The 26,725-nt window shown below is 42.6% G+C and overlaps 1 protein-coding gene across 1 annotated transcript; it reads left to right on the plus strand.

The window, feature by feature from the left end:
- Positions 1–14,810: 14,810 nt before the first annotated feature.
- On the plus strand, positions 14,811–15,764 carry LOC122104670 (olfactory receptor 6Q1). The gene has a single exon (XM_042675611.1). It carries the CDS (start codon positions 14,811–14,813, stop codon positions 15,762–15,764), a length of 954 nt encoding a protein of 317 aa, XP_042531545.1.
- Positions 15,765–26,725: the final 10,961 nt, after the last annotated feature.

The following is a 26,725-nucleotide window of genomic DNA, read 5'->3' on the forward strand; positions in this document are numbered from 1 at the left end:
ACAAAACAAAATCTTAAGCTGGGTGCTGGTGGCTCATGTCTGGAATCCTGGCTACTCAGGAGGTTGAGATCTGAGGATCTAGGTTCAAAGAAGCCCATATAGAAAACTCCATGACACTTTTATCTCCAATTAACAACAAGAAAACTGGAAGTGGCACTGTGGCTCAAGTGGTAGAGCGCTCGCCTTGAGCTGAAGAGCTCAGGGACATTGCTCAGGCCCAGAGTTCAAGCCCCACAACCGACAAAAAACAAAAAACAAAAATAAAAACAAAACAAAACTTAAGATGTAAACAGAGAAGTGAAAAATTACTAAATGTATCTGTCCCCACTCTAAAAAGAAACAATGAAATTCCATGTTCTTAATGCAACTATCATACTATAACATTCTAATAAGTAAACATTGACAGAATGATAATAAGTCCACAAGACCATAATAGCAGATCAATACAATGCAGAAACAAATTAGTAAGGCTATAGTAGCTTTGAATGATAAATGTAACAAGTCAAAGGTAGGCAAATACAGTTATAATATGCAAAGTACAAATGTGAAAACAGAACCAGGACATTTGAGGGAACGGGTGGGGTTAGGATAGATGTGGGGGAGAATGATAGAAGGGGTGACAATAGCCAAGATACATTGCACTGCTGGGTACTGAGGGCTCATGCCATCAGCATGAAATCTTAGGATCATGGTTCAAAGCCAGCCTGAAAAGTTCGTGAGCCTCATCTCCAACTAAGAAGATAAAAGCTAGAAGTGGAGCTGTGGCTCAAGTGGCAGAGCTCCAACCTTGCGTGAAATAGCCAAGTGAGAACATGAGGTCCTGAGTTTAATCTCCAGTCCTGGCATGAAAAGAAAAAAAAAATACATTGAACTCATAAGCTGACATGTTGCATGGAAACCCCTTGGTGTAATCATTGAAAGATAATACAATATATTTGTATTAAAAATTGGCAAATATTTGCAAATAGAAATCTAAAAACTTTGCACACACATATTTTTTGAATATAGATAGAAACAACCAAAGTTGAACCATTTAGAGCATATATTAGAACACACATTGCTAGACCCCCCTTCCCAGACTTCCTGCTCTTGGATCTTGAAGGTTCTCCAAAGGCTCATGTGTTAAGGGTTTGGTCTCGTAAGGGGAGCGGTGAAACTTTTGCCCTAGTAGCCCATCTTAAGTTCCCAAAATAGAAAGTCAAGATTCAAGACTAGTCTTAGAGACTTGTGTGCTCTGAATTCTGTGCCACGTTGCCCGAATCTCTAAAACACCCTAATATCTAATCAGGAGGCAGGGATTCATTTGAGTCCAGTTCAGGCAAAACAGCAAGACCTCATCTCAACCAACAAGCTGGGCATACTATGATTCATGACTGTAATACCAGTGATGTGAGAAGTATAGATAAGGGGATCATTGTCTGAGGTTAGTACTCATTAAAAATGAGAGACTCTATCAGAAAATAAGTAAAGAAGAAAGGACTGGGAACAAAGTCTAGGTGGTAGGGCCTGCCCGAACTGTTAAGCTCAAATCCCTGCATTATTCAAACAAATAAACAAACAAGCATCCACACCAAAACCAGCCACACAATTCACCAACCAACTAATCAAAGAAACACACAAAACCAAGTGTTTATGTGAAAAAGTCAGATTTTTTTTTTTGTAGTCCACTGGAGGCACTCCTCAAGTTAGGAAAATCAAAGTAAGAAATAATCCAACATGTTATAGCCAGTGTTCCTCCTCTCCATATTATAATGGCAGACTAAATATAAAAGTGTGTCCTGCTGCCATTCTCTACTGTATTACTAAAAGACATGTTGAAAAAAGGTAGTTCAACTATAAAATACGCTTATAAACCTCATATCTAAAATATACTTAGAACTCAGAAAGTTAAATCCCCCAACAACAAATCCTCAAAGAAACAACTGCCCCATTAATAAGTGGGCTAAAGATTCAAAGAGATACTTCTCTGAAGAGGAAATAAGAATGGCCAAGAGACACATGAAGAAATGCTCAACTTCTCTAGCCATAAAAGAAATGCAAGCTGGGTGCCGGTGGCTCACGCCTGTAATCCTAGCTACTCAGGAGGCTGAGATCTGAGGATCACAGTTCAAAGCCAGCCTGGGCAAGAAAGTCCGTGAGACTCTTATCTCCAATAAACCACTCAGAAAACCAGACATGGTGCTGTGGCTCAAGTGGTAGAGCGCTCGCCTTGAGCTGAAGAGCTGAAGGATAGCGCCCAGGCCCAGAGTTCAAGCCCTACGACCAACCCGACCCCCCCCCCCTCAAAAAAAAAAAAAAAAGAAATGCAAATCAAAGCAATATTGAGATTCCACCTCACCCCAGTTAGAATGGCTATAATCAAGAACTCTAATAACAACAGATGCTGGAGGGGATGTGGACAGAAGGGAATCCTACTGCATTGTTGGTGGGAGTGTAAACTTGTTCAACCACTTTGGAAAGCAGTATGGAGGTTCCTCAAAAAACTCCACATAGAGCTCCCCTATGACTCAGCAATCCCACTTTTGGGCATTTACCCAAACGATCACAAACAAGGCCACACTAAAGCTACCAGCACAACTATGTTTATGGCAGCGTTGTTCACCATAGCTAAGATATGGAACCAACCCAGATGCCCCAGATCAAGAAAATGTGGTATCTATCTGTCTGTCTCTCTATAGGAATTCTATGCCTCCATCAGAAAGAATGACATTGCCCCATTTGTTAGGAAATGGAAAGACTTGGAAAAAATAATATTAAGTGAAGTAAACCAGGCCCAAAGAAACATAGGTCCCATGGTTTCCCTTATTTGCAATAACTAGTATACATCTAGGATAATCTTACCAGACAAGCAGAAAAGGTTAAAAAACTATATATGTATGACCATACAAGATGATGCTAAGTGAAATGAACCCCAAGATATGAACATGAGTTTTTTTTTTCTTTGTTGCTGTTGTTTTTATTGTACTATGTGATTATTTTTTGGTTTCTTTTGTATGTTTTTTCCCTATGGTATAACCCCTGTTGTCACTGCATTTGATTCCAGTGTCCTGCATCTTGTATATACATTTGGGAGAGGAAGGGAAATAACAAAACGCTGAAACAAGGATACAGGCTGCCCCATTGTAACAATGAGACTCATAAGACACTATGTTGAAACAAACTTTATATCTTGGGGGGGCGGTGGAGGGAGGTAGGGAGGGAAGGGATAGTAGGGGAAAAACAACGGAGGGGTAACAATGCAGGACAGGAAATGTACTCATTACCTCACTCATGTAACCGTAACCCCTCTGTATGGTATCTTTACAATAAAAAATTTAAATAAAAATAAAAAATATATAAGCCTAATTTCTTGGACCAGAAGACAAAAATCAGATAAACAAAACCTAAGAACTAGGACTAGACTGGTTTATGATATGAAGACAAAGTATTATTGACAGAAGGAAAAGAAGGTAAACGGAGAGAAGAAAGGGGAGCGCTAGTGGGGTCTGGGTTTGAGAACAGAGACTACCTCTGTCTCCTGGCATCCACCTTGCTGGTTTCCCTCTGAATTCCTCTGGCCGACTGGCCAGCTATTTATTCTTCCTGGTTGCTTCTCATCAGTCTTTCATGCTGGAGTAGAAGAGGATTTTCACCCTGCAGAATCAAAGCTACTGCTAAATTGAGTCAGAGCTCAAAAGGCAATTTTCCCACTGAGTAGAAACCGAGCACTGACGTAATTGAACATCCCTCCTGCTTAGGCCAGCTCAGAATGTCACAGAGTAACTATCCTGTATCTTCTGTGAGAGGAGGTGGTGATGAACAGTTCATTCTTGCTACCTTATTCATCTCTAACTGTATCCTGGTCAGGTCCTATTAGTTCACTAATTTTAGGGATGAGACAGTTAGCTCCCAGCGTTGACTTGCTGAAGGCAGTGTTTCCAGGGAGGAACTGACGTGGATCCAAGGCTATGATGATTTACGCTTACGCTGGACAACACTGCTCTAGGCACTTTGGGAGAGTAGGAAAATAGAGCCTTATCATTCAGGCCAGCTCAGAATGTCACAGAGTAACTATCCTGTATCTTCTGTGAGAGGAAGTGGTGGTGAACAGTTCATTCTTGCTACCTTATTCATCTCTAACTATATCCTGGTCAGGTCCTATTAGTTCCCTAATTTTAGGGATGAGACAGTTAGCTCCCAGCATTGACTTGCTGAAGGCAGTGTTTCCAGAGAGGAACTGACGTGGATCCAAGGCTTTGATGATTTACGCTGGACAACACTGCCCTAGGCACTTCGGGAGAGTAGGAAAATAGAGCCTTATCATTCAGTAGGGAAGAGAAGATAGCTGTACCTGAGTCATGCAGGCTGGATCTTCATGATGAAATCATGGAAAATGATGTGATGTGGTTAAGATAGGTTAAAGGGCGCATCCATCTGCAAGGACCTCGGGGCTCTCTTACCATGTTAAGCTTTGGCCTCCGGCCCCCTGTGATTATGGACAGTGCATGCTCCACCCCGTGATGCTCCTTTTGATCTATGGTAAAGGAATTTCCGGAGTCCCTTTGTCAAGGAAAAGATCGTCCTGCTTGAAGACAATCCTCAAGACTTCTGGAGGAAATTCTTTGGGAGGAAGGCAATGTGGCATGTGTACATTCAGGGTAGGTGCCCTCAGTCACACACTCTACAGGGATTATGAGCTCCTTAAGGGTGAAGGATGAGTTCCTTCCTTTCCTTTCCCCCTCCCCCCCCCACTTTGATTCTCCTTCCCTTCCATGTTTTCCCCTCCTTCCTCTTGCTCTTCTTTTTTCTTCCTTCCTTCTCTCTTCCTTTCCTCCTTCCCTACCTCTCTTCCTCTTTCTTTCTCCTTCCTTCCTTCCTTCTTTCTTCCTTTCTTTCTTCCTTCCTTCCTTCCTTTCTTTCTTTCTTTCTTTCTTTCTTTCTTTCTTTCTTTCTTTCTTTCTTTCTTTCTTTCTTTCTTTCTTTCTTTCTTTCTTTCTTTTTCTTTCTTTCTTTCTTTCTTTCTTTCCTCCCTCCCTCCCTCCCTCCCTCCCTCCCTCCCTCCCTCCCTTCCTTCCTTCTCTTTCTCTCTTTCTTTCCTTCTATTTTTTTCATTTGACATGGGCCTTATTTTCGTAATCCAGCTTACCTAGAACTTGGGATCATCCTGCCTTAGTCTACTAAGTGCTGGCATTACAGGTATATAGCACTATATCCCACTGGTATGTCACATTTACATTGTACTGAGTCCAGCTCAGACAGCCAATCAGTATTTATTTTACCTATTTATTAGAGTTAATTAGTTGTACAAGGAGATTTTTGATCTCTCTTTCTCTAAAATATGTCTTGAGTCTCACCCTCCCTGTTACCCTCCCCCTTCTTCCTCCCCCTCCTACACCCAGCTCAACACGCTTCGGCTCCATTTCCATATATGCACATAAAGTACTTTGACCATTTTCACTCTCCTTCCCCCTCTCCATTTTCCTTCCCCCTCCCATAGTACCTTCTCCCCAGAAACACATGTTTCACCTTCCTACCTTCCTAAGCATTTTTGTTACAGGGCATGCTAACTGCCAAAGGGGCATCACTGTGGTATTTCATACATGTATAATATGTACAATATTTCAATCAGCTTGATTAAAATTAAAATGGATTACTACTGCTCATGATTTTCCAGTGTAGTGGGTAAGGGGTAGGAACATGGAGAACCTGGCCTTGGAGGAAGACCTCATATTGGCGACACACCTGGAGCTCCTGAGATTTAATATCACCTTGTGCTGGAGTGGCTTAGAACCAGAGGCTTTGGTAATGCCGCTAGCTGGCACGGCACCTCTCTTGGCCCCCTATCCCCAAGTCTTCAACACAGGGCCTCCCATGTAGCCTTTGCATAGCCCTGGAGGCAGGGATTTTCATGATTTATTATCTTCTTTCCTTTGTTGTTTGAGAGCTTCCACCCTCCATGGAGACCAGGTCCCGTGGGTCACCCCTGGGTGGGGGGTTAGAGGCTCATTGGCAGAGTGTGAGTCACTTGCTTTAGCCACTGATAACCCCTGTTCCATCCCTTTCTGATTCAGCCGTGGTAGATCTCTGTCTTCTCCCTTTGGTTCAGAGAAACTGTGCTTCCCGATTTTGGGGTGTCTCCATTTCCAGGAATCCCAAATTACTTGCCTTTGTCACTAGCTCCCGTGTTCTGCGAACGTTTGGTCTATGAGGAGAAAGAAGCTGAAGAAAGACATGAGGAGAAGTAGCAAGGGGCAGGTGAGTGGTTTCCCATGGAGATCTTCGCATGCTTGCATCCAGGCCATTTAGCTTCAGGTGTAGATCAATATTTGACTCGAACCAATACATATCCAGAAACAGAACTACAGGAGCTGGTGCCAGGAAGGAGTGTTATCCATGAACTCGAGCTAATTTAATGATTCCCAAATTCGGTATAATCGAATTCTTTCTTCAGAGTTCCCTTCAAATTTGTTACCGAATGTTTCCCTTTTTCTTGTTGAAAAGCTCTTTTGGGAGGAGACCGAGTCACAAAGAACTCAAGTGATTTACTTAGGCTCACCTTCAGTAAGCTTGCTGAGGGGATGTTTGCGGACTTTCAGATTCAGCAGGTGGCAGCTTCTGTCCGGCCACCTCAAAGAAACCTTCAGTCTAAACAAAATCAATTTGTTTCTTATTCCCGCTCAGCTTCATGGCCATTCCCAGAGCCTCACTGGATTCCTATCCACTGGGGGGTGGAACATGCGGCACCCACAGCAGCATGAACAACAGAAGCAGGAGAGAAAGGACTTAATACAGTGGGAAAACCTGCCCATTCGCCAGCTCATCGAGTCAGATAATATCCTGGGGGGGGGGGGGAGGCAGGGTTTGGCCATGGGTGTCTCGGCAGAATGGGCATCATGACTCTGAAGAGCAAGAGCTGGTAGCATAGCAGGTTGGCTTTCTGCCTTGGTTCTTTTCTGCGCTAGTGGTCATTCTGGGATGCCAAGGGTCTGGGGTCTGTTTCACACATGACTGGAGAAGGCTTGCATTTCTTTCCCTCCGCTTCCATTTTTCCATTTGTTCCCACCAAGGGAAGGCCATACGTGAATAGCATGGAAGGAAGGATATTAGATATCACTTTTTCTTAGGACTGAAGATCCTGCAATCAGGTAAGAAACATTCAGTTCATGAATCAGATCTGGTTTAGGAAATGGAACACCTCCCCTCACCCCCCCTCCCAGGGAGAGGTGGTATGGGGAAAGATGGCTGGCTCTGGGGTCAGACTGGACTGTATTTTCATGTTGATTCTATCACATGGCTTCTCTCCTCTTCCTAGCTACTGGACAATTACAGATGCTTAGGACTTGGTAGATCAGAGTTCACAAATGGCACAAATAGTACTGCTTTCCAGAGAAAGTAAAATTAAATCCCATAGCTAAGTAACAAATCTCCTGTGAGACTCGATTTCAGGCCAGGGGCAGAAGTTGCTCCTCCTATATGAGATATCATCCTGGAGGGAACCGTCCATCTTGGAGCTGAGAGGCAGGGTGGGTGCAAGGACCGCACCCAAAGAAGATGGCTCTTCTGTAGCTATCAGTGGCCTTCCCTTCCTGCTCATCTCTTTGAAGACTGATACCTGAAAGAGGAAAGGCATGGCCATGGAAGCAGGCATCTATTCTTCCAGTCATCTTTTTGCATGTAGATTACATGCCAGCGACTCTTTTTGGCAGTGTCAACACAGAGATAAGCAAGAAGAGGCTGGCACTATCTTCATGTGTGTTGTGTTGTGTGTGTGTGTGTGTGTGTGTGTGTGTGTGTGCACATGCGAGTCTCTATGTGCACGTGTGTGTGTGAGATTACATAATGAGACAAATGAATATCTCATAGAGTTAAAAAAAAATGAAGCTAGGATCCACAAAAGAAAAAAAAAGGCAAGCTGAGAAGGGACTCAGAAAGCTGTGGGATTTTGCACTTCCAGACAGGTGGTCAGAAAGGGCTTTTCTGATTAGATGGCCTTGTGCAGAGAATTGCAGGAAGTGTAAAAGGAAGCCACACAGAGAGGGAAGAGGGAACAATCATAGCACAGGCCCTGAAATTTCACTTACTGCTCTTTCCTTCCCTGTTTAGACCAGCCCTGCAGTGAGTATATCATTCTCCTGATTGGAAGACGAAATCACCGAGGCTCAAAACCACTAAATAACTTCCCCCAAATTATAGCCAGTGCCCGATGGAGCCAGAGTCAGACTATTCTTGTCTGATTCTAGAGAGGCACTGTTAACAGTTGCATGCTACAAGCGAGGTGTTCTGTGACTCTCTTTGCCGCGGGAGTGGGGAAAAGAAGCATGCAGGGAGGTAGGGCAGAGGGCAATGAAGAGCAGGACTCTGGGATCCTATAGTTCCTTCTGTCTCTCTCCCAGTGTCTGTCCCCCCACTGGCTGGCTTACATTGGTTATTATCATTGCCTGGATCTAAGTAAGTTCATTTTCCAACTCCTTTCACCTTTGAGGACAAGTCTGTCTGGACCAGGGAAAATCCAGCCCCCTTCCCCCTCCTCCTTGCCCTTATCAGGCGTGTTACACAGCCACACAAATAGCTGCAGGAACCAATTTTAATTTCCTTGCAGGAGGCCCAAACAGTTTTTTTTTTTCTTTCCATATTTGTTAGGAAAAAAAAAATCTTAGCCAAGAAACCACTCTTTTGAGGACACAAATTGGGCCAAGTTCCTGGGCGGTCTCTCTGCTTGTTCAGTGATTGTCCTGTGTGACCCTGAGCCTGTCCCCTTGGTCACTTATCCCCTGCCTGGCACTTGGTTAATAAAGTTTTCTCAACCTCAAGGAGGACGCTGATGCGGTTAATAGGCCTGGGAGCCTCCCCGGGCTCCTGCAGGTTGCTGTTGCTTGCAGGAGATTCCTCCAGTATGGCTGTGAGCTACAGAGAAATTAACCTCACAGTGAGGGCTGGGAGCCAGTGTCTTGAGGCATTTCATTAGGTGAAATGAAAAGGCAGAGGGAGGTGGCCTGGTGTGGTGGGAAGAGCACACAGCTTTGATGTCAGATACACCTCAGGGTTTGCCTCCTTTCTCTGCCATAGAAGTTTCTTTTTCTTTTTCTCTAAAAAATCTGTATAAGCTACTTGCTGTCTCTGCACATCGGACCTTTTAATTTGTTTGAGAAAACAAAGACAAAAACACCTCTCTCAGGAATAGACCACTGGGGTCGTAATGTTGTTGGAAACAAATAGAAGAATAGCAGAATCGGGTCCATGGGTAGGATTTCAATATGTATTCCCTGCTGGCTTGGAGACAGGCTCTCACCGACCTTACCATCACAGGGCCAGAGGAGGTAAGGGTGGACACCAAGTGGGATTTGCAATGCCCAGCGGTTCCTGGAACTCTTTATTTAGAAAGTGTTCCTCATTAGCTTCTCTCTGGAGACTTGCAAGATTTCCTCAGAAACTCATTCAGTGGTTGGTCGTCAGTAGGCATTGACTTCCAACCGAGGTTCCTCCACTGCATTTCAGTTAGGAGGTGGGGGAGATCTAATGCCTGAACACTGTGGTGTCTCTGCCCTGGCCCTGCCCATGTCTTTAGTGGCCTTCTCTCCTCTCTCCCCTGGCTTGCGGGGATGCCTCACTTGGCTTTGCCTTCTCCTGGTCTTCACTACCCTTCCTGAGATCTAATTGGGGTATTTGTGTCCTGGTCTCTTCCGTTTTCCTTCTAGGCCAAATGAGCTGTTTCCTTCTTTGTTCTCCCAGATATATGCTAACTAATGCATTGTGCCTTTTTTTTTGTGATACTGGAGTACTTCTGTGTCTCAACTGAAAGAGGAAGAGCTGTTGAAAGGAAAGGGCTTGGAACTCATTGACTGTGGGAGGCTCGACACAGGGCGCAAGGCCTGATGTGAATGAAGCAGTAGTAAGCACAGAGATGTGCATCATCTACAGCAGTAAATCATTTGGATGTCATGTTGCAGATTCCAAAGTTTGCCAAGAGTTAGAGAATTGTGATTTCTTGTTTTCTCTTTCCTTCCCTCCCTCCTTCCTTCCTTCCTTCCTTCCTTCCTTCCTTCCTTTCTTCCTTCCTTCCTTCCTTCCTTCCTTCCTTCCTTCCTTCCTTCCTTCTCTCTCCTTTCTCTCCTTTCTCTCTCTCTCTACCACTCTCTCCCCTCTTCCTCCTCCTCCTCCTGTGTAGTATTCAGGTATGAACACAGATACTTGCACTTTTATGATTTGGGCCATACCTCCAGAATTTTTTTTGATTTAGTTTGATTTAGTTTTTCCCAGGTAGGGTCTTGAGGTTTTTTTTGTCCAGGCCTGCCTAGGATTGAAATCTTCCTACCTACATTTCCTGCATAACTGGGATTACAGATGCATGCCACTACATGCCCAGCTTGTTTGTTAAGATGAGGTGTTACTAAATTTTTATGTGGGTTGAATAGCAATCCTTCTGATTTCTGCCTTGCTAGTAACTGTAACTAGGGATATGTATTACAATGCCTGGCTCCATTTAAAAAAATGGAGGCAGGGTCTTCATAAATATCCCAGGCTAACTTTGAAGACTTGCACTCAAGATCCTCTGTTCTCAGCCTCCTGAGTAGTGGGATTACAGGCATGAACCACCAGGCCTGGCAAGATTCTCTCTTTCTCAATTGAATGAAAGTAAACTCATACATAGTTAGACACTGCGTAAGTTCATGTTGTGCAGTGGTGGGCTGCATGTATGACAGTAGTCCTAGGAGACCGTGTGGCTCAGGTGGCGTAGCCATTGTAGTTCATGTAAGTATACTCTGGCATGTTCACTCAGTCACCAAGTTGCTTTATGATGTATTTCTCAGAACCTACTGCTGGTATTCAACTGTGCAAGACTGAGTGTTAGTAAATGACGTAATGGGACATTCAGTTATTTCATTCATTCCAACTTGCTGAATGGCTTTCTGACTCCATCTGACAGCTTGAGTACACCCCTTCTGTCCCAACGCAATTGGGTATTGGGCAGTGGAGGAAGAGCGAGCAGAGATTCGAGGGTGTTCTTCTGAGTGAGAGTTTGAGCTTTCTGTTTGGAATCCTAGCAATGTCTCTCTGTGCTTTGTTAATTAGGGATGAGGGGAGGGGGATGTCAATAATGAACACTGGGCTTCGCAGCAGCCTTCAGTTCCCCACACATGTCCCACAGGTATCTTCCTAAGCGCCATTTCCTCAGGGGTGTCAGATGATTTGGGGGCTGCTCCGTGTTGGCAGAGGTGTTAAGTGGAGTAATTCTAGCTTAACACAGTGCAAGGATGTTCTTTTTCACCTATGTAGCAGTCTAAACTGAGTTAAGGATTATTACATGGCCTGAAACCAACCAGACACACACACACACACACACACACACACACACACACACACACACACCCCTTATGAAGGAGCAAATGTGGTGAGGTAATCTATCTGTGGCTCACAATGCTTAAACTACTTATAATCTGGCCATGTATGAATAAGTTTAATGACCCTGAGCTGTTTCCTTCAGGCAATCGAGGCTCTTTCCATCTTTTGGCTCCAAGACAGGAAAGAGATAGTGGAAAAGACACACTTACCTCTTAATAATACCAATCATAGATTAAATGCATCATTGACTGGATTCAGGTGGGGGTGAAAATGTAGTCTCTGGCAGCTATCTCCTGGCAATGACTATTCTGAAGAAGGGGAATCATGGATCTCTCTCTCTCCCTCCCTCCCTCCCTCCCTCCCTCCCTCCCCCCCCTCTCTGTGCTTCAGATTTTGAGGAACAAAGCAGGGTATTTCAGTGTAACTAATCTGGACCTGATACAAACCCTCAGGCTCTCCCATCCTCTCTGTGAGCTATGCATCAGAGAAATGATTATAAAGCTGCTGCTTTGTACCAGACATCCTGGTGGGTGTAGAGGGCATCTGCTCTATACCAGGATCATCTTCATCATCCATCCTGGTACAGAGCAGGTTGGCTTGGCTTGAAGGTACGTTTGGAGGAATTGGAGGGGAAGGGCCACAGAGGAAAAGCTCCCAAATGGAGATAGAATGAAGAAAGGTGAGTTACAGCTCTAAGGACAGGGCAAGAGTCAGGAAGAAGAGTAGCAGTTCATAGACAGGGTAGCCAAGCTAGCATTCTGCAGCTCCAGGGCTTGAGATATGTGCTTCTGAATCTTACTTTCTTCATGATTATACTATAAGAAAAAGAAAGTACCTTTCCGAGAACTTCACTGCACAACACCTGTTTGTTACCTGGCAGATGCCAGACTCTTACAGCACCTGGGTATAGTAAGTATATCTATTAGGAAAGGTGTACAGTGTACTGTTCTGAGATTGTTACATTCTGAGCCAGAATGCACAGTGATGTGTGTGTGTGTGTGTGTGTGTGTGTAAGTATGCAGAGATTATGTCCTGGACCCAACAGAAGCATGAAGCATGCAGGGCTACAACACAATTCTTCATCCAGGAAGCTTGTGTTTACAGGCTGGCACTGTGGGAATGCTGGCCTACGGACTCAGGCAGTGGAGAAGACGCACACAGGAATCCAAAGACTGCAACCTTGCTCCTTTCTGGGTTTGGGTCACCACATGCTTTCATTGTCAGGAAATCATGGAATGCTGAAGCCAGAGCAGCTTGCTTAATTGTTTATATGGGAAAGGGCAAGTACTTTAAACTTTGGTAAACCTGGATTCCAGTTCTAGTTCAGGCATTTGTGACCACAGGGAAAACACATTTTGTTCCTTCAATGGGTCAGGAAAAGTGAATAATTCGCCCAAGGTTACAGAACTCGCATGTAAAATTATTTCAATCATCAGTGATAACAAGCTACTGCAAAGCTTATAGAGGGCTGGGGGAAGGGCAGGAAAAGAGACACAATAGAGAAGGTTATTCTGAGAAAAATATATGCACTTTTGAAATAGCATGGGGGGAACTCTTGGGTATAATTAATCCACATTTAAAAATATAAATGACAGGAAAGCAAAACAGGATCTCTTGGGGGAAGGTGGGCATCAGAGAGACAAGAAAAAGGAAGAGGGTTAGTGATATGGCCATCATAGTTATTTGCATATATGCAAACAGAACAAGGAAACCTGTTGAAATTGTTTTAGAACAAGCATGGGGGAGAAGGGAGAGGGCGGGAGCTCGATCAGGATATATTATATGCATGCATGGAAATGTCACAACGCTCCCCCGCCCCAACCCCAACCCCTGTAACAGATGCAGGTTAATTAAGAAAATAGGGTCTTAAAAATAGCAACCATCAATTATTTAGCTCACCAATGTTCAGTATGGTGGTGGCTCAGTGGGGAAGCCTAGCGTCAGTTTTGCTATTTTGACTAGGGATTGGAGGAGCTACGTCTCAGATTTTCTTGTTCATCTGGGCTGGTATATTAGTGGTTGACTTTTAGTGGGCACTTGGTCCGGGGCTGAGGGCTGGAGACAAACTCAGGCCTTTCCACAGGACATGTCAGCTTCATGAAACAGGAAGTAGAATTTGGATTTCAAGAAGCAGGAAGTGGAAGCTTCCTCAAGAAGGAAACTGATACAGTGTCATTTCTCAGTCTGCTGTTACTCACCCGGCCCCGATTCAAGGGCAATAGGTACTATTTCCTCTTTTCAATGGGAAGAATACTAGGAAATATTTGGACTGTGTATAAAAATGGGCAGAGCAATGGGTACCATACATGTGCTTGTTTAATCTCAAAATAAGACAGGTTTCATCTATTGTACCTCTTATTGTGTGTTTTACAAAATGAGAATTATCTAGTTCCTATTCAAGCTGGATCTTGTTGGTCCTGTTTTAGTAGCTCTATTCATTCTCTGGGCCCAATGACATTCTTGGTTATTGGCTATCATGTTATATTTACAACTCCCCAGTCTGGTCTTCCTGCCTCTTTTCTTGTTGTTTTCAAACCTCTTGTTGTTTTCATACTGTTATTTCTCTGCACAGACCTTATCAAGGCTCATAGGTGTTCTTAGCCTGAATTTCAACTTTTTACATGAATTTAGCTAATATTCTTCATTACGTGGCTCTAGCCAAGCTCAAGCCTCATACTCTATTCCAGAAGTCAATGCATTGAAGTTCTCCGTAACATTCACACACCCAAACAAGATGCTAAGGGCTCTATAGAGATTACTTGGATTAAAATTTCATTGTTCTGCTGGGTGCTGGTGGTCCCTGCCTGTAATCCTAGCTACCCAGAAGGCCAGGGGTCATGATTCAAAGCTAACCTGGGCGGGAAACTCCTAGAGATTCTTTAACCACCCAAAAGCTCAAAATGAAGCTGTAGCTTCAACGTAGAGCACAAACCTTGAATAAGAAAGCTAAGGGGGCAGCTCTCAGACCCTCAGTTCAAGTCCCAGTACTGGCCTTTAAAAAAATATCACACTTTTAAAAGGTTTTTCCTCCTATTCAAAGCCAGGTATGCTTAGCCAAGCTCTTAATTTCTATGGCAAACTGCACTGACTTGTAATTTCCCAAATCCACAATGATCTTCACCATGTCTGAGATATATACCTGCAATATCTTTTCTACTTCTCCACCTTTTATTTCATTAACTTATACTTCTCTTTCAGGTTCAATTTTAGACAGTCCTTCCAAGAAGATTTCTCAAGATGACTTAAGCTTCCCTGCTACTTCCTACCATAATCCTTTGTCTTATTTCTATCTAGAGTTTTTATCATTTTGTACTGGACTGCTCTTGTGTCCATCACTGACTAAAAGAATTCTTTGTGGCTACGGTCAGTATCTTGATTTTACTGTCCTTTTTTTGCAGTGGAAAGTGTGTTAATCCCACATCCTTCCAGGTTCTGATTGAATTTCATGGTCTCTGTAAGGCTATGACTCTACTGAGTCCTCATTCCCATATATGCAGCCACATACTCAGAACTGGACCCAGGTCACAGAGTTCGTCATGGTGGGCTTTGCTGAGGTGTACGAAGAACGCTTCCTTTTCTTCACACTTTTTCTCATCATGTACCTGTTCACGTTGGCAGAGAACACGGCCATCATCTTAGTGGTAGGCTTGAACCATCGACTACAGAGACCCATGTATTTCTTCCTGACACATTTGTCCTGCCTTGAAATCTGTTACACGACTGTCACAGTTCCCAAGATGCTGGCTGGTTTTGTGGATGTCAATGGGGGCAAAACGATATCCTATGCTGGCTGCCTGTCCCAGCTCTTCATCTTCACCTTCCTAGGAGCTACCGAGTGTTTCCTACTGGCTGCCATGGCTTATGACCGCTATGTGGCCATTTGCATGCCACTCCGCTATGGGTCCTTAGTGTCCTGGGGTACCTGTATCCATCTGGCAGCTGCTTGTTGGCTGGTTGGCTTTCTCACACCCATTTTGCCTATCTACCTCATGACTCAGTTGACATTTTGTGGTCCCAACGTTGTGGATCACTTCTTCTGCGATGACTCGCCTCTGCTTGCTCTGTCCTGCTCCGATGTCACGCTGAAGGAGACCACGGATTTCATGGTGTCTCTGGCTGTGCTCCTGGCCTCCTCTACAGTCATTGCTGTGTCCTATGGCAACATTGTCTGGACACTGCTGCACATCCGCTCAGCTGCAGAACGTCAGAAGGCCTTTTCCACGTGTGCCGCTCACCTCACAGTGGTGGGCATCTTCTATGGCACACTTTTCTTTATGTATGTCCGGACCAAGGTGGCTTCCTCCATTAACTTCAACAAGGTGGTGTCTGTCTTCTACTCCATTGTCACACCCATGCTCAACCCCCTCATCTACAGCCTTCGCAACAAGGAGGTGAAGGGAGCCCTGGGCCGAGTCTTGTCCCTCAAGTCTTGGAAAAGGAAGTGAAGAGTCAGGTGGCTCTTCTTTAAGATTGCTTTAAAATTTCTTTAAAAAGTTCTCTTCTCTCCTCCCTTGCACCCCATTTTCTTCCTATAGAGACTTTCTAAATCTGACTAATTCCATTAAGATATTTATACCTACGTTTCTCTTCTAGTTTTTTTTGATCCCCCCAAACTTTGCTTTTCGTTATCCATCCATTGCATTGCTTCTTCATGTAGTATCTATTTTCTGTCCTATCTTGTTCCCAAATCTCCATCTCTTTCCCAAGAATTGGATAATTCTCGTGTATTATTCTTACTGAATGTGTTTTCTGCTATTTTTTAAAAGCGTGTACCTCTTTTCTTCCTTCTATGTCCATGGTTCATAGGTTTTGTCTTTTAAATGTTACCCCTGAGGTCTTGTAGGTAGTTCATGTTTTTAATTTTTTTCTTCATTTCTCTCTGAATGTTCTAATTTTCTTATTTTTCCTTCAAGCCCTGGCATTGTTTTCTGCACTGTCTAGTTTATTGGTGAGGTTTTTGAATTAGTTTTAAAAGATGTTACATACTGAAATTTTCATTTCCAAATTCCCAGTTTGTTTCTCAGAATTTATATCTCTTAAAAATTGAATTCCACTTTCATATCTTGTATTGTCTTCTTCATTTCATTCAGCTTTTTGTTTGTGTTACCTTTGAATTCATCCACGTATTTATTGATGTTCTTGAATTTGTTGATCATTATTACAATCACTTGGTTGAATTCTTTGGTTAGCATTTTATCCACGCCACTGTCCTTAGAATCTATTACTGTGGAATTAAGCTTTTGAGGAGTTTCTTCTCCATTGGGATTTGCGTATCTAGGACAAAGTCATTGGTTGGAGACTTTAAACACCTGTGATGTTCCAATGATGCATTTTCAATGTTTAAAGCAGGATTAAGTTGTGGCAGAATTGAAGTACCAGTTCTTCCTCTGGACAGGGGTATAACTCAGTAGCCAAAATTGCTCAAAGTGAATAAAACAGTAGGCCTGATTCCACAATACTGCTCAGGGAGGAGAATGCTACCTGCAGTGCTAATGACAACTGATACACACAAACACAAACTTTTTATAGAAATGTAGTAATAACCAGTTAAAAACATTCACTACTACCCAGTAACATTAGAGGAATAAAGCATGAGCTAAGAAGATAAATACAAAGAAAACAAAATGAAAAAGGAAGAGAATTCAACAACCAATTAATGAACAAAACAAAACAAAAAGCAAAAACTCCACAAACCCTAAATCCAAGGACAATAGCAATACAACCACCACCACCACCACCAATAGCAGCAGCAGGCAGCAACAACAACAAGAACTAAAACAAAACAAACCAAAGTTCAAAAATTAGATGTTAAATGGAGAACTAATGCAAGGAATGCTTAAAAGCAAAAAAAAAAAGTGTAAAAAAGTAGAATAGAAAAAAGTATAGAAAAGCAAGCAAGCAGAAAAAAGAAAAAAATGGAGAAAATAAAATTAAAATTAAGAAAAAGAGGGAGAGAGGACAGGATTCCGGTCCTCTAAAGATCATCAATTGTGTGAGCACAGTACCAAATCTTGCTGTTTACTGACTAGCACTATTTTTCCAGACCATTTCAGCTATACGCCATCCAGCGAGAGAAGAGTCTGGAGCGCGTCTTTAGAGAATGGCTCTGGGGCAGGGAAGCCTTCTGAGGATAGAGTCAATGTCACCACAGACTCTAGAGTGCTGCATCCTGCTAAAGTCTCCCCACTGTTCCCTCCTGCTCTCTGAGCTCTGGTAGCTGCTCCTCCACGTAACTGTCCCGATGGGAAGTGACTTCCTTTCTTCTCTGCAGCTCTTCTCAGTTTCCCACCTTGTGGAGAGACACAGAGGTGTCTCTGACTCTGAGTCAGAACCCTGTAGCTTGCCCAGCTTTGCAGGCTACCTTTCAGTGGACAAACAGCCCTTGCTGTAGATTCTGAGAGACAGAACAATTTGGACTTCCAAGGCTACAAAGTCAGAGAGGGAGTCCTATCAAAATGGCTTCTTGCCCCTGTGCTTGTTACTGAGTGGCAGGAAAAACTAAGAACTTCCCCCGTGCCCATGTGCAAGGTTAGGTTACAAACCTTCTGGGTATTGAGTCCATAAATCTTATAGGTATTGAGTTAATTGTGCCTTTGGGGGTGGGGTGGGGATCTTTCCTTTTTCTTTTCTGCTGCTTTTCTCTAGGCTCTTTCTACTGGTCTGCTCACTGAAACAATTTCTATGTTTCCTTATCCTCTCTAAATTTTCTGTTATTTATGTATTTCTATTATTTTAAAATAAAGTTCTGGCAGTATTTATTACTGTCATTTAAAAGCAAACTTCTGTCTGCAGGTTTTCTGAGATTTTTGGCTCTTCGAGTCTTTGGTTTGCAACACTGCCCTCTACAGGTGAGTGCTCTCTGAGCTCCATGTTGGACACATGCCCACTGAAGCTGTTTTTCCTAAACTTTTCTACTTTTCAAAAATTCTCATCAAAATACGTTTCTTTCTGTTTGGTACTGAAAATCCAGTGCCTTTCTACCATCCTCTTCCTCAAAGGGTATCTAGCTCTTTCTGGTCCATTTGTTGAAGATGCTAGCAAATAGTGTGTGGCAGTATTCTGATATCTATTTCTTTCTTTCTTTTTTTTTTTTTTTGGGTCGGGTTGTGGGGCTGAGCTCTGGGCCTGGGCGCTGTCCCTCAGCTCTTCAGCTCAAGGCTAGCGCTCTACCACTTGAGCCACAGCTCCACTTCCTGCTTTTTTCTTTTTTCTTATGTGGGGCTGAGGAATCAAACCCAGGGCCTTAAGCATGCAAGGCAAGCGCTCTACCACTGAGCCACCTTCCCAGCCCCTCTATTTACTTTCTTGAGATAGAGTTTCACTGTATGACTCAGGACTAGCCTGGAACCTACAATCCTTCTGCCTCTGCCTTACAGATGCTAGGACTGTAGGTGTGTTCTACTATGCTTGGCTTACCTTGCATATTTCAAAGGAGGGTGATGCGCACCAAGCAGGTCCTGATTGGAAAGTCAGAAGTTATGGATGTGTAATAGTTAACAGAAAATGCTCATATTCTATAACAAGAAAAATGTAACCATACTATAGTTTAAGAAGTGAAGGATGTTTTCCTTTTCTAGCAGGGGTGGCAGGTGAATGTTCCAGGTATATGGGTAACTAACTCTGCTTAACCACATTTTTTCCACTTTATTGGGACAATGGTCACTAAGGTGTTGACAAAGTAAAGGTTTCAGGCCAAATTCAGCTCAGGACTTGCTTTTTAATAGCTTGTGAATGGAGAGTGGTTTTCATTCTTTCTAATGCTTAAATAAAAATTAACAGGAAAACTTTATCAAGCCAAGGGCGGATGGCCCATGTCTGTAATTCTAGTTACTCAGGAGGCTGAGATCTGCAGATCACAGTTCAAAGCCAGCCAGGGCAGGAACATTCATGAGACTCTTATCTCCAATTAACCATCAGAAAACTGGAAGTGGCATTGTGGCTCAAAGTGGTAGAGCTTTAGCCTTGAGTGAAAAAGTTCAGGGATAGCACCTAGGCACTGATTTCAAGCCCCACGATTGACTATATGTGTGTGTGTGTGTGTGTGTGTGTGTGTGTGTGTGTATGTATATATAAAGTTTATAAATCAAATAATCTCCTTATTACATAGTCACATACGTATATCTTGCCACAATGACAGGTAGAGATTTTTTTTTTTTGCTACAGTGGTGTAATAGAATAGTTACAGTAAAGACTCTTTCCATTGCTTGGCCCAGAGTCTTGTTGCTATTTACATGGTCAACACTGAGCAAGAGGATAAAGATTGCACAACCTGAATCATAAGGTTTCTTGACCAGATGTAGTAATGGTCAGTTATACTCATCTGTTTGGTGAAAAGTGAGACATACAGCATGAATAATGGCAGGGTGGTAATAATAGTTGGGCACCATTGGATTATTGTAATAAGAGGACCACTAAGTTTGGTAGGGAACCAGCTGTTTCCACCATAGACCAAACCCCCTTAACAGCCAAATTTCCATGGGATCTATAAACCTAATCTTTAAAGAAAATCTACATTGTCTTGTTTGAAATACAGGCGTATCCTGCTTTTACATCAGATGGTGTTAGAACACTGATTTGAGAAGATCTCCATGTCACCTCTCTCAAAGCAAGTCTTACAATGACAATTATAGCTTAGCTAGTTCCCTACATGTAGCAAAGTGTATTCTTAAAGACATTTCTAATCATTAGCTGAATGTGGCTTCCAAAAACTACAGTGTACAAAAAAGGAAAAAGAAAATGCTGAGCTTGGAACTGGGCAGAAAGGATGGGCAGACTTACTGAGATGGTATTTCTCAGCTGACCAAAAATGTGCAGATTACACTATAGTTTCTTTTAGCACCCTAGTTTTGCCTGGTAGTTAGTGAACTGTCATATTTTCCATACTTAGCATTTTGCATTTTGAAAACCATTTCACTTACTGAATATGAGTAAGATATTTTCCATTCATCGGATGACTATGAGAGTCAAACATGGTGCAAAAATTAGAACCTTTTCAGATTAAATATAAGGATTTGTCTAGATGGTACAGAAGGTTTATATACTTCCAGGCACCCAGTTGACATGAATGCAAAGTAATGAGACTTTTAGATTTCTTACTGATGGAAAGAAAGTAAGACATATTGAGTTATAGACTGCCTATTTATGGCAACAGAGAGAATTTACATTTAAACCCAAGGACTGTTTTGTGAATTCTGAAAACTTTTCTAAGAATTAATTCAGTAGGCAACATCAATAAAGCAATATCACTTTAGCTTCTTAAAGAATAAGCCTATATTTTTTTTAGGTAAATTAAGCAAAATGGCAAAAATGATATTATATGCTCTTAGGAAGAATCCTGTACATGTAAAGACAATCTTGCTTTAATAAAACTTGATATGCAAAAATAACTGAAAATCCCCCAATTTTGTGAGTGTGATTATTTTCAGTACAAGTTCCAAAAAAAAAAATCACTTTCTTAAAAGAACTATGAAGCTCTATCTCAAGAAAGTCCCAGGAGTCCTGTCATTCAATTAATTGGTGCCCAATATTTTGTGGGCTTTAGAGATCTTTGTGATAGGAATGATTATTCTTTAGCTTCTCTAAAGGCTGTGGCCTAGGACCTAGCTTGGAGCCAGAGTGTCTGAACAGTTTCAGTTGTTCAAAAATCAATCAATCCATCAATCAAGAGATGATGTTTTATGACTCCATGTGTGACTTTATTGAATTATTTGACAAATATGTGTGGTGCTTACTATGTGGTAGGTACTATTACACATGTTCTGTACATGTTAATTCCTTTGCTCCTCATTGGTAATTACATGAAGCAGGTGACATTAATATCTTCTCTGGAGGAAGGACCTCAGCTAACTTACTGATCCAGTGTGCTCAGGGCCTGGGACCAGTTAATACAACTTTTAATCTGTGTCCACTGATGCCTTGCCACTTTTTCTTCCCACTCTTTCCCTATTTTGGTGAGATTTCTCTAAGTGTTTACTTTTCAAGTGCTTATTATGCGCTTAGAACATTGAAACCCTTATAGCCACAAAAACTTGAAGAGGAAAGCTTGGCTTCATTTTTATATTAGAGGAAATATTTAATATGTGAAGCCCAGGGATTAAGAAACATACCTAAATAAATTAAAATAACAACAGGGAAGAGCCCAAAAGATTTGAACTAGGGTTGTTTGACTCCTCTCAGTCACTCTGCCTTGCTGCTTCTTTTCAAAGACCTCTTCCAATGCTAACTTTCCATAAGGAGATGTTCATCCTCCCCCCCCCCCCCCCCCCAGTATATATTCTGTCTCCTCTTCATACCAGGCACTGAACAAATGGTGCTTAGGGGGGTAGGGGAATCATAAAATGAATTGAACCCAAAGCTTCTGTCAGGGACAATACTATTTACATTCATGTTTCATCTCCCCCCATTGGAATGAAATATAGAATAAAAGCAGCTCAGTGTCCTAGAGGGGTCCAGACAGGAGTGATAGGGCTCAGAGAAAGGCGTGTCCTTCTGTCTGAGAGCTAGGGGAAAGCATCCTTGACTAAGCAGCATGCTCTGCCATCCACCTCTGTTTTTCGCACTTGAGCTGATGTCTGCCAAGCATTTGTCCTTTTGTGTTCTTTTTAGGGCAGAGGATGATGATGCAGCACTTGGGAAAGAAGAAGCAGAGCAGGAGGCCTGCTCCTGACGCCAAGATGGCAAAGACCTCTACGGCCACTGAGTCTTTACCTTGAGCACTCATATGTGCGGGTACGAAGGACACCCAGAAACGAGAGCAGACCAACATACCGATAGTGATAAGGCTTGGCTTCATTGAATGTGTCAGGCAGCTGGCGGGCAGGAAAGACTACCAGCAAGCTGACCAGACCTAGCAAACCCAAGTAGCCCAACATGGCACAGAACTCTTCTAGGGAGCCCCCATCACACTATTATAGTGACTGTGGACTCAGGATCTGTAGAGTTCATAGGCTGTGGAAGCCATCTGCTCACCCAGAGAACGCATAAGGCAGCCTGGAGGAAGGAACAGACACTGTAAATGGTACTGGGAAGGACTGGGCCTGTCCACTTCCAGATCCGGGAGTCTAGTCACCTGTCATGAAAGGCGGCCACCACCTCGATGGTCTTGGCTAGCACGGTGGAGACACAGACTGTGTCCAAAAGCTGCCTGGCACGCAGCACTGGTGAGGGGGCCTGGGTGGCTGATGAACCTGAAGGGGCAGGAAACAAGAGTGCCAAGGAGGCCAGCAGCAGGCAGCTGAGCTGGCGATTATTGGCTCGGACGATGGGAGTGTGATGGTGCTCGATGAAAATGCCCAAGATGGCCAAGGCAAAGAGGAAGAGGAGGGCTGTGCAGACAGCTAACACTGTGCCTAGCAGTTCTTGGTAGGACAGGAAGTCAAGGTTTTGAGGGGAACACATTGATTTTTCTCCATGTTGGGCCTCTGGTCCACAGGAGACTTCTAACATGTGACACTATCTGAAAGGAAAAGGAGAAAACGGGTCAGAGAACAGAACGGAGAAGCTCCTGGAGACTCTCCCAGAGTGAAGCCGTTTTATGATTTGATTTTCAGTAGTTTGCTCACCAGACTCAGAGTTCCTCTAGTGGTAATGGATGTGGTCCTCAGACTCAGGGCCAAGGACACAGATGGCAGAAATCCTAATGGCAGCTGCTTGCCACACATTGGACCATCATAAAGTAACATTCATCAGCCTACGGAAGCTCTATGTCCTAGGTGGGCTTCTTGCCTTCAAATTGAACAACCATTGAGACAGTGCTATAATTCTTAACTGTAGCTGATTAATTAGGTATTTATTTATGCATTGCATTGTAAAATTTTAGGAATGTTCGCGGAACACTTACTATGTCTGTGTGATGCACCTCCCTTTAAAAAATAAAGACAGTCTTTTCTAAACCATCCCAACGACAGTGTCTCAGAGATTTGTATTGCATAGAGTTTTTCAGCAATTCTATGTTCTTATTTGACCTCTTTCCTTGATTTTATTCTATCTCTATGCTCTTAGTTCCATGTCTGCCTAACTTTGAAGTGCACAGACTTCTTCTTCTATATATCATTTCCTTATCTCCTCACCAACATCTTTTGATGGTTTTTCCTCAGCTTCATTCAGTGAGTGACTCCTTTTCCTTTAAAAAGTTAAAGGGCAGTGTCTGTCTTCTTAAGTAGAGTTTCCAAATGCTTGGCTTCAACAAGTACCTAGATGATGAATCTGGTCTTTCTGTTCCTATTGTTCTTCTTTTTCAGTACACCCGTGTCTTATGCCTCCCAATTGCATACTGAAATACACAGTGTTTCTCTGCATGTGTCAGTGAGTGGAGACCCATTTCCTACAGAGTGTGGGAAGTAAGGACCTCTATGATCTGGGCCTTTGCTTCTTACCCATCTCCAAAGATAGTAGAGAGTCAACTTCTCTCAGCTCCCTAGTGATTCACTCCCTGGCTTAGTCCATCTTTAATCTTCATTGCTTTTCATCTCAATTTGTTGTTGAAGACCCATACATACTGCTCCTTTACTTAGAAATTTCTCCTCATACCCTTCATAGGAATCCATTCTTCTGCTGAATATTGAAGCATATTGACTTTATATTCTAGTTTCTTTATTAAGAAACAAGTGCTGTACTAGGAATGGGTATGGCATGTTATATATGTGTATATATACACACATACACATGTATGTACACACATATATGTATATGTAGACACATATGTATAGATGTATGTATGTATGTGTATATATAAAAATATATATGATATATCATGAGCTCTAGAAGTCCTGTGACCATTCCTGATTTGTTGTTGCTGCTCTTGCACCCAAACAGAAGATGCCTACCCTGGGTGCTATCTACCCTAGTGGATAGGTGTTAAATGGATGACATCTTAGTAGAATATAGATTAAGTCATAAGAGACTTATTTTCAACACTTAGAGAATGCCTACCACCTACCAGATATAAGCTAGATACAAAATTTGGACAACCTTATGGTTGATGAGAGGAAGAATGAATGTAATGACTTTAAATAGTTGTAGAGTAGTGTGTGTGAAGACCACAGGGATGTCATCTTTTTGTTCTCTTTCCCTGGACTTTTTCCTTATTGATTAACCCCCTCCACAGCATGAACATGAGCTTCCCTTCCCTCCAGACCCTCCCTCGTCATGCTGTTTGGCCAACCTGTGACCAAGGGCCAACCTCCCTCCTTATCTGGTGATACAGGGATTTTACCTGTGGGGCCTGGAAGGCAATCATGGCAGCATTTTGATTTCTCATATAGAGTGTGCTTCCTGTTCCCATAGGACATTTTTCATTGCAGAGGGAGGAAGGGACCTGCACAATTTTGGAGAAAGGGCCGGGAGACTGAGGAGGATATGGAGTAGCATCCATGAGCTGATTTTTTGTTGTTGTTGTTGTTGATTGTGGGGCTTGAACTCAGGGCCTAGGTGTGGTCCTTGAGCTTTTTTGTTCAAAGCTAGCACTTTGAGCCACAGCCCCACTTCTGGTTTTCTGGTAGTTAATTGGAGATAAGAGTCTCACAGACTTTCCTGCCTGGCCTGACTTTAAACCATAATCTTCAGATCTCAGCCTCCTGAGTAGCTAGAATACAGGTGTGAGCTACAGCCGCCTGGTTATGAACTGATTTTTAAAGATTAATTCACTTCCCTTATAAGCTCCCTCTCTCTTTTTCTCTTTTCCTACACCTTCCTTTTCAAAAAATTATTTTTTATTTTTTCTTCTTTCTTTCTTTCTCCCTTCCTTCTTTCCCTCCCTCCCTCCCTCCCTTCTTTTCTCTTACTTTCTTTCTTTCTCTTTCTTTCTTTCTTTCTTTCTTTTTCTTTCTTTCTTTCGTTCTTTCGTTCTTTCTTTCTTTCTTTCTTTCTTTCTTTCTTCCTTCCTTCCTTCCTTCCTTCCTTCCTTCCTTCCTTCCTTTCTTTCTTTCTTTCTTTCTTTCTTTCTTTCTTTCTTTCTTTCTTTCTTTCTTTCTTTCTTTCTTTCTTTCTTCCTTTCTCTCCCTCCCTCCTTCCCTTCTTCCTTTCTCCCTTTTTTTTCCTGTTTACTTAATCATACCTTCCTTTTTTTTATTAAATTCTTCGTTACTTCCTTTTCCTGTCTTTCTGTTCTCCATCTCTTTAAATAATTATCAACTTGTTTCATGCTATGCACAACTTTTAAGGAAATACAAGAGTTTTTAAGAATTTCATATTCAAGTGGGGAAGCCAAGAAATTCTGGGCTAGAAATGGCTTGGGATAGAGTTTGGCTTCTATCATTTATGAAGTGTGTGAGCTTGGGCTTTACATCTCTAAGCCTTAGTTTCCTTGTTAACAAAATGGGTTTGTAGCTGCATTTAACTTGAAGTTGGTATGAAACATAACATGACAGGAGTGCACAACAAGTTTTCATGAGGTAGAATGATATTCTGAAGTATTAGATGGGAAGTTTTCCCTTCCTTCTGGGATCACTTGTATTTCAAGGAAATCTTTTCTGTCTGCCACAAGATCAAGTAGAGCTGAACCATTTACAGTGAGCCAGAAACAAAGAATGAGTACTACTTATGGAGTTCCCTCTCTCCTCTTCTCTCTTCTCCCCTCCCTTTTTATTCAGCTTGTGATCCTCCTGCCTCAGCTTCTCTGTGCTGGGGTTACAGGTGTGCACCACCATGCCCATCTTCAAAGATTTATAGATGAGGCTTTCTTCCCCTGTGCATGGCTGACATTGGCGATGGAGGCTGTTCATGTCACTGTGTGGCTGTTTAGCCTTTTCTCTGGCCTCTACCCACTGAATGCTAGAGGCATTTTCGCTCCCCAAGTTTATGACAAGTAAATTGTCTCTTGAAATCGCCATTGTCTCCTGAGAGGAAAAAAACACCCCAAGTTGAGAACCATTGAGAGCGGGATCATGCTTCAGAGCTTAAGTTTGTTTGTTTTTTGAAAAGTCTGATGAAAGCATTTTCTGGTGAATGACTTTTTTTGTCTTTGGCAAGCTTCCTTATTTCCTCTCTTTTTAAAAATATTAATTGTACAAAGGAGTATCACTATGACCTTTCTGTATAATTAACTTTAAGCAAATGCATCTCTTCTATTACTCTTTTTTTTTTTTTTTTTTTGGCCAGTTGTGGGGCTTTAACTCTGGGCCTGGACACTGTCCCTGCGGTCTTCAGCTCAAGGCGTGAGCGCTCTACCACTTGAGCCATAGTGCCACTTCTGGTTTTCTAGTGGTTTATTGGAGATAAGAGTCTCACGGACTTTCCTCCCCGGCCTGGCTTTGAACCACAATCCTCAGATCTCAGCTTCCTGAGTAGCTAGGATTACAGACGTGAGCCATTGGTGCCCGGCTATTACCCTTTTATTTTTTTTTAAAGTCTGCATCACCCTTCCAAAACTATTTTTACCAGGTTTCATTATTCTATTTTTTTGGTGCTG

The sequence above is a fragment of the Dipodomys spectabilis genome, unplaced genomic scaffold (assembly GCF_019054845.1).
Source record: "Dipodomys spectabilis isolate Male_0828 unplaced genomic scaffold, ASM1905484v1 ptg000030l, whole genome shotgun sequence".
In the NCBI taxonomy this organism is placed as follows: domain Eukaryota; kingdom Metazoa; phylum Chordata; class Mammalia; order Rodentia; family Heteromyidae; genus Dipodomys; species Dipodomys spectabilis.

Bases quoted from the DNA above. Each gene is read 5' to 3' on its own strand.
- LOC122104670 (XM_042675611.1), top strand. From the start codon at position 14,811: ATGCAGCCACATACTCAGAACTGGACCCAGGTCACAGAGTTCGTCATG.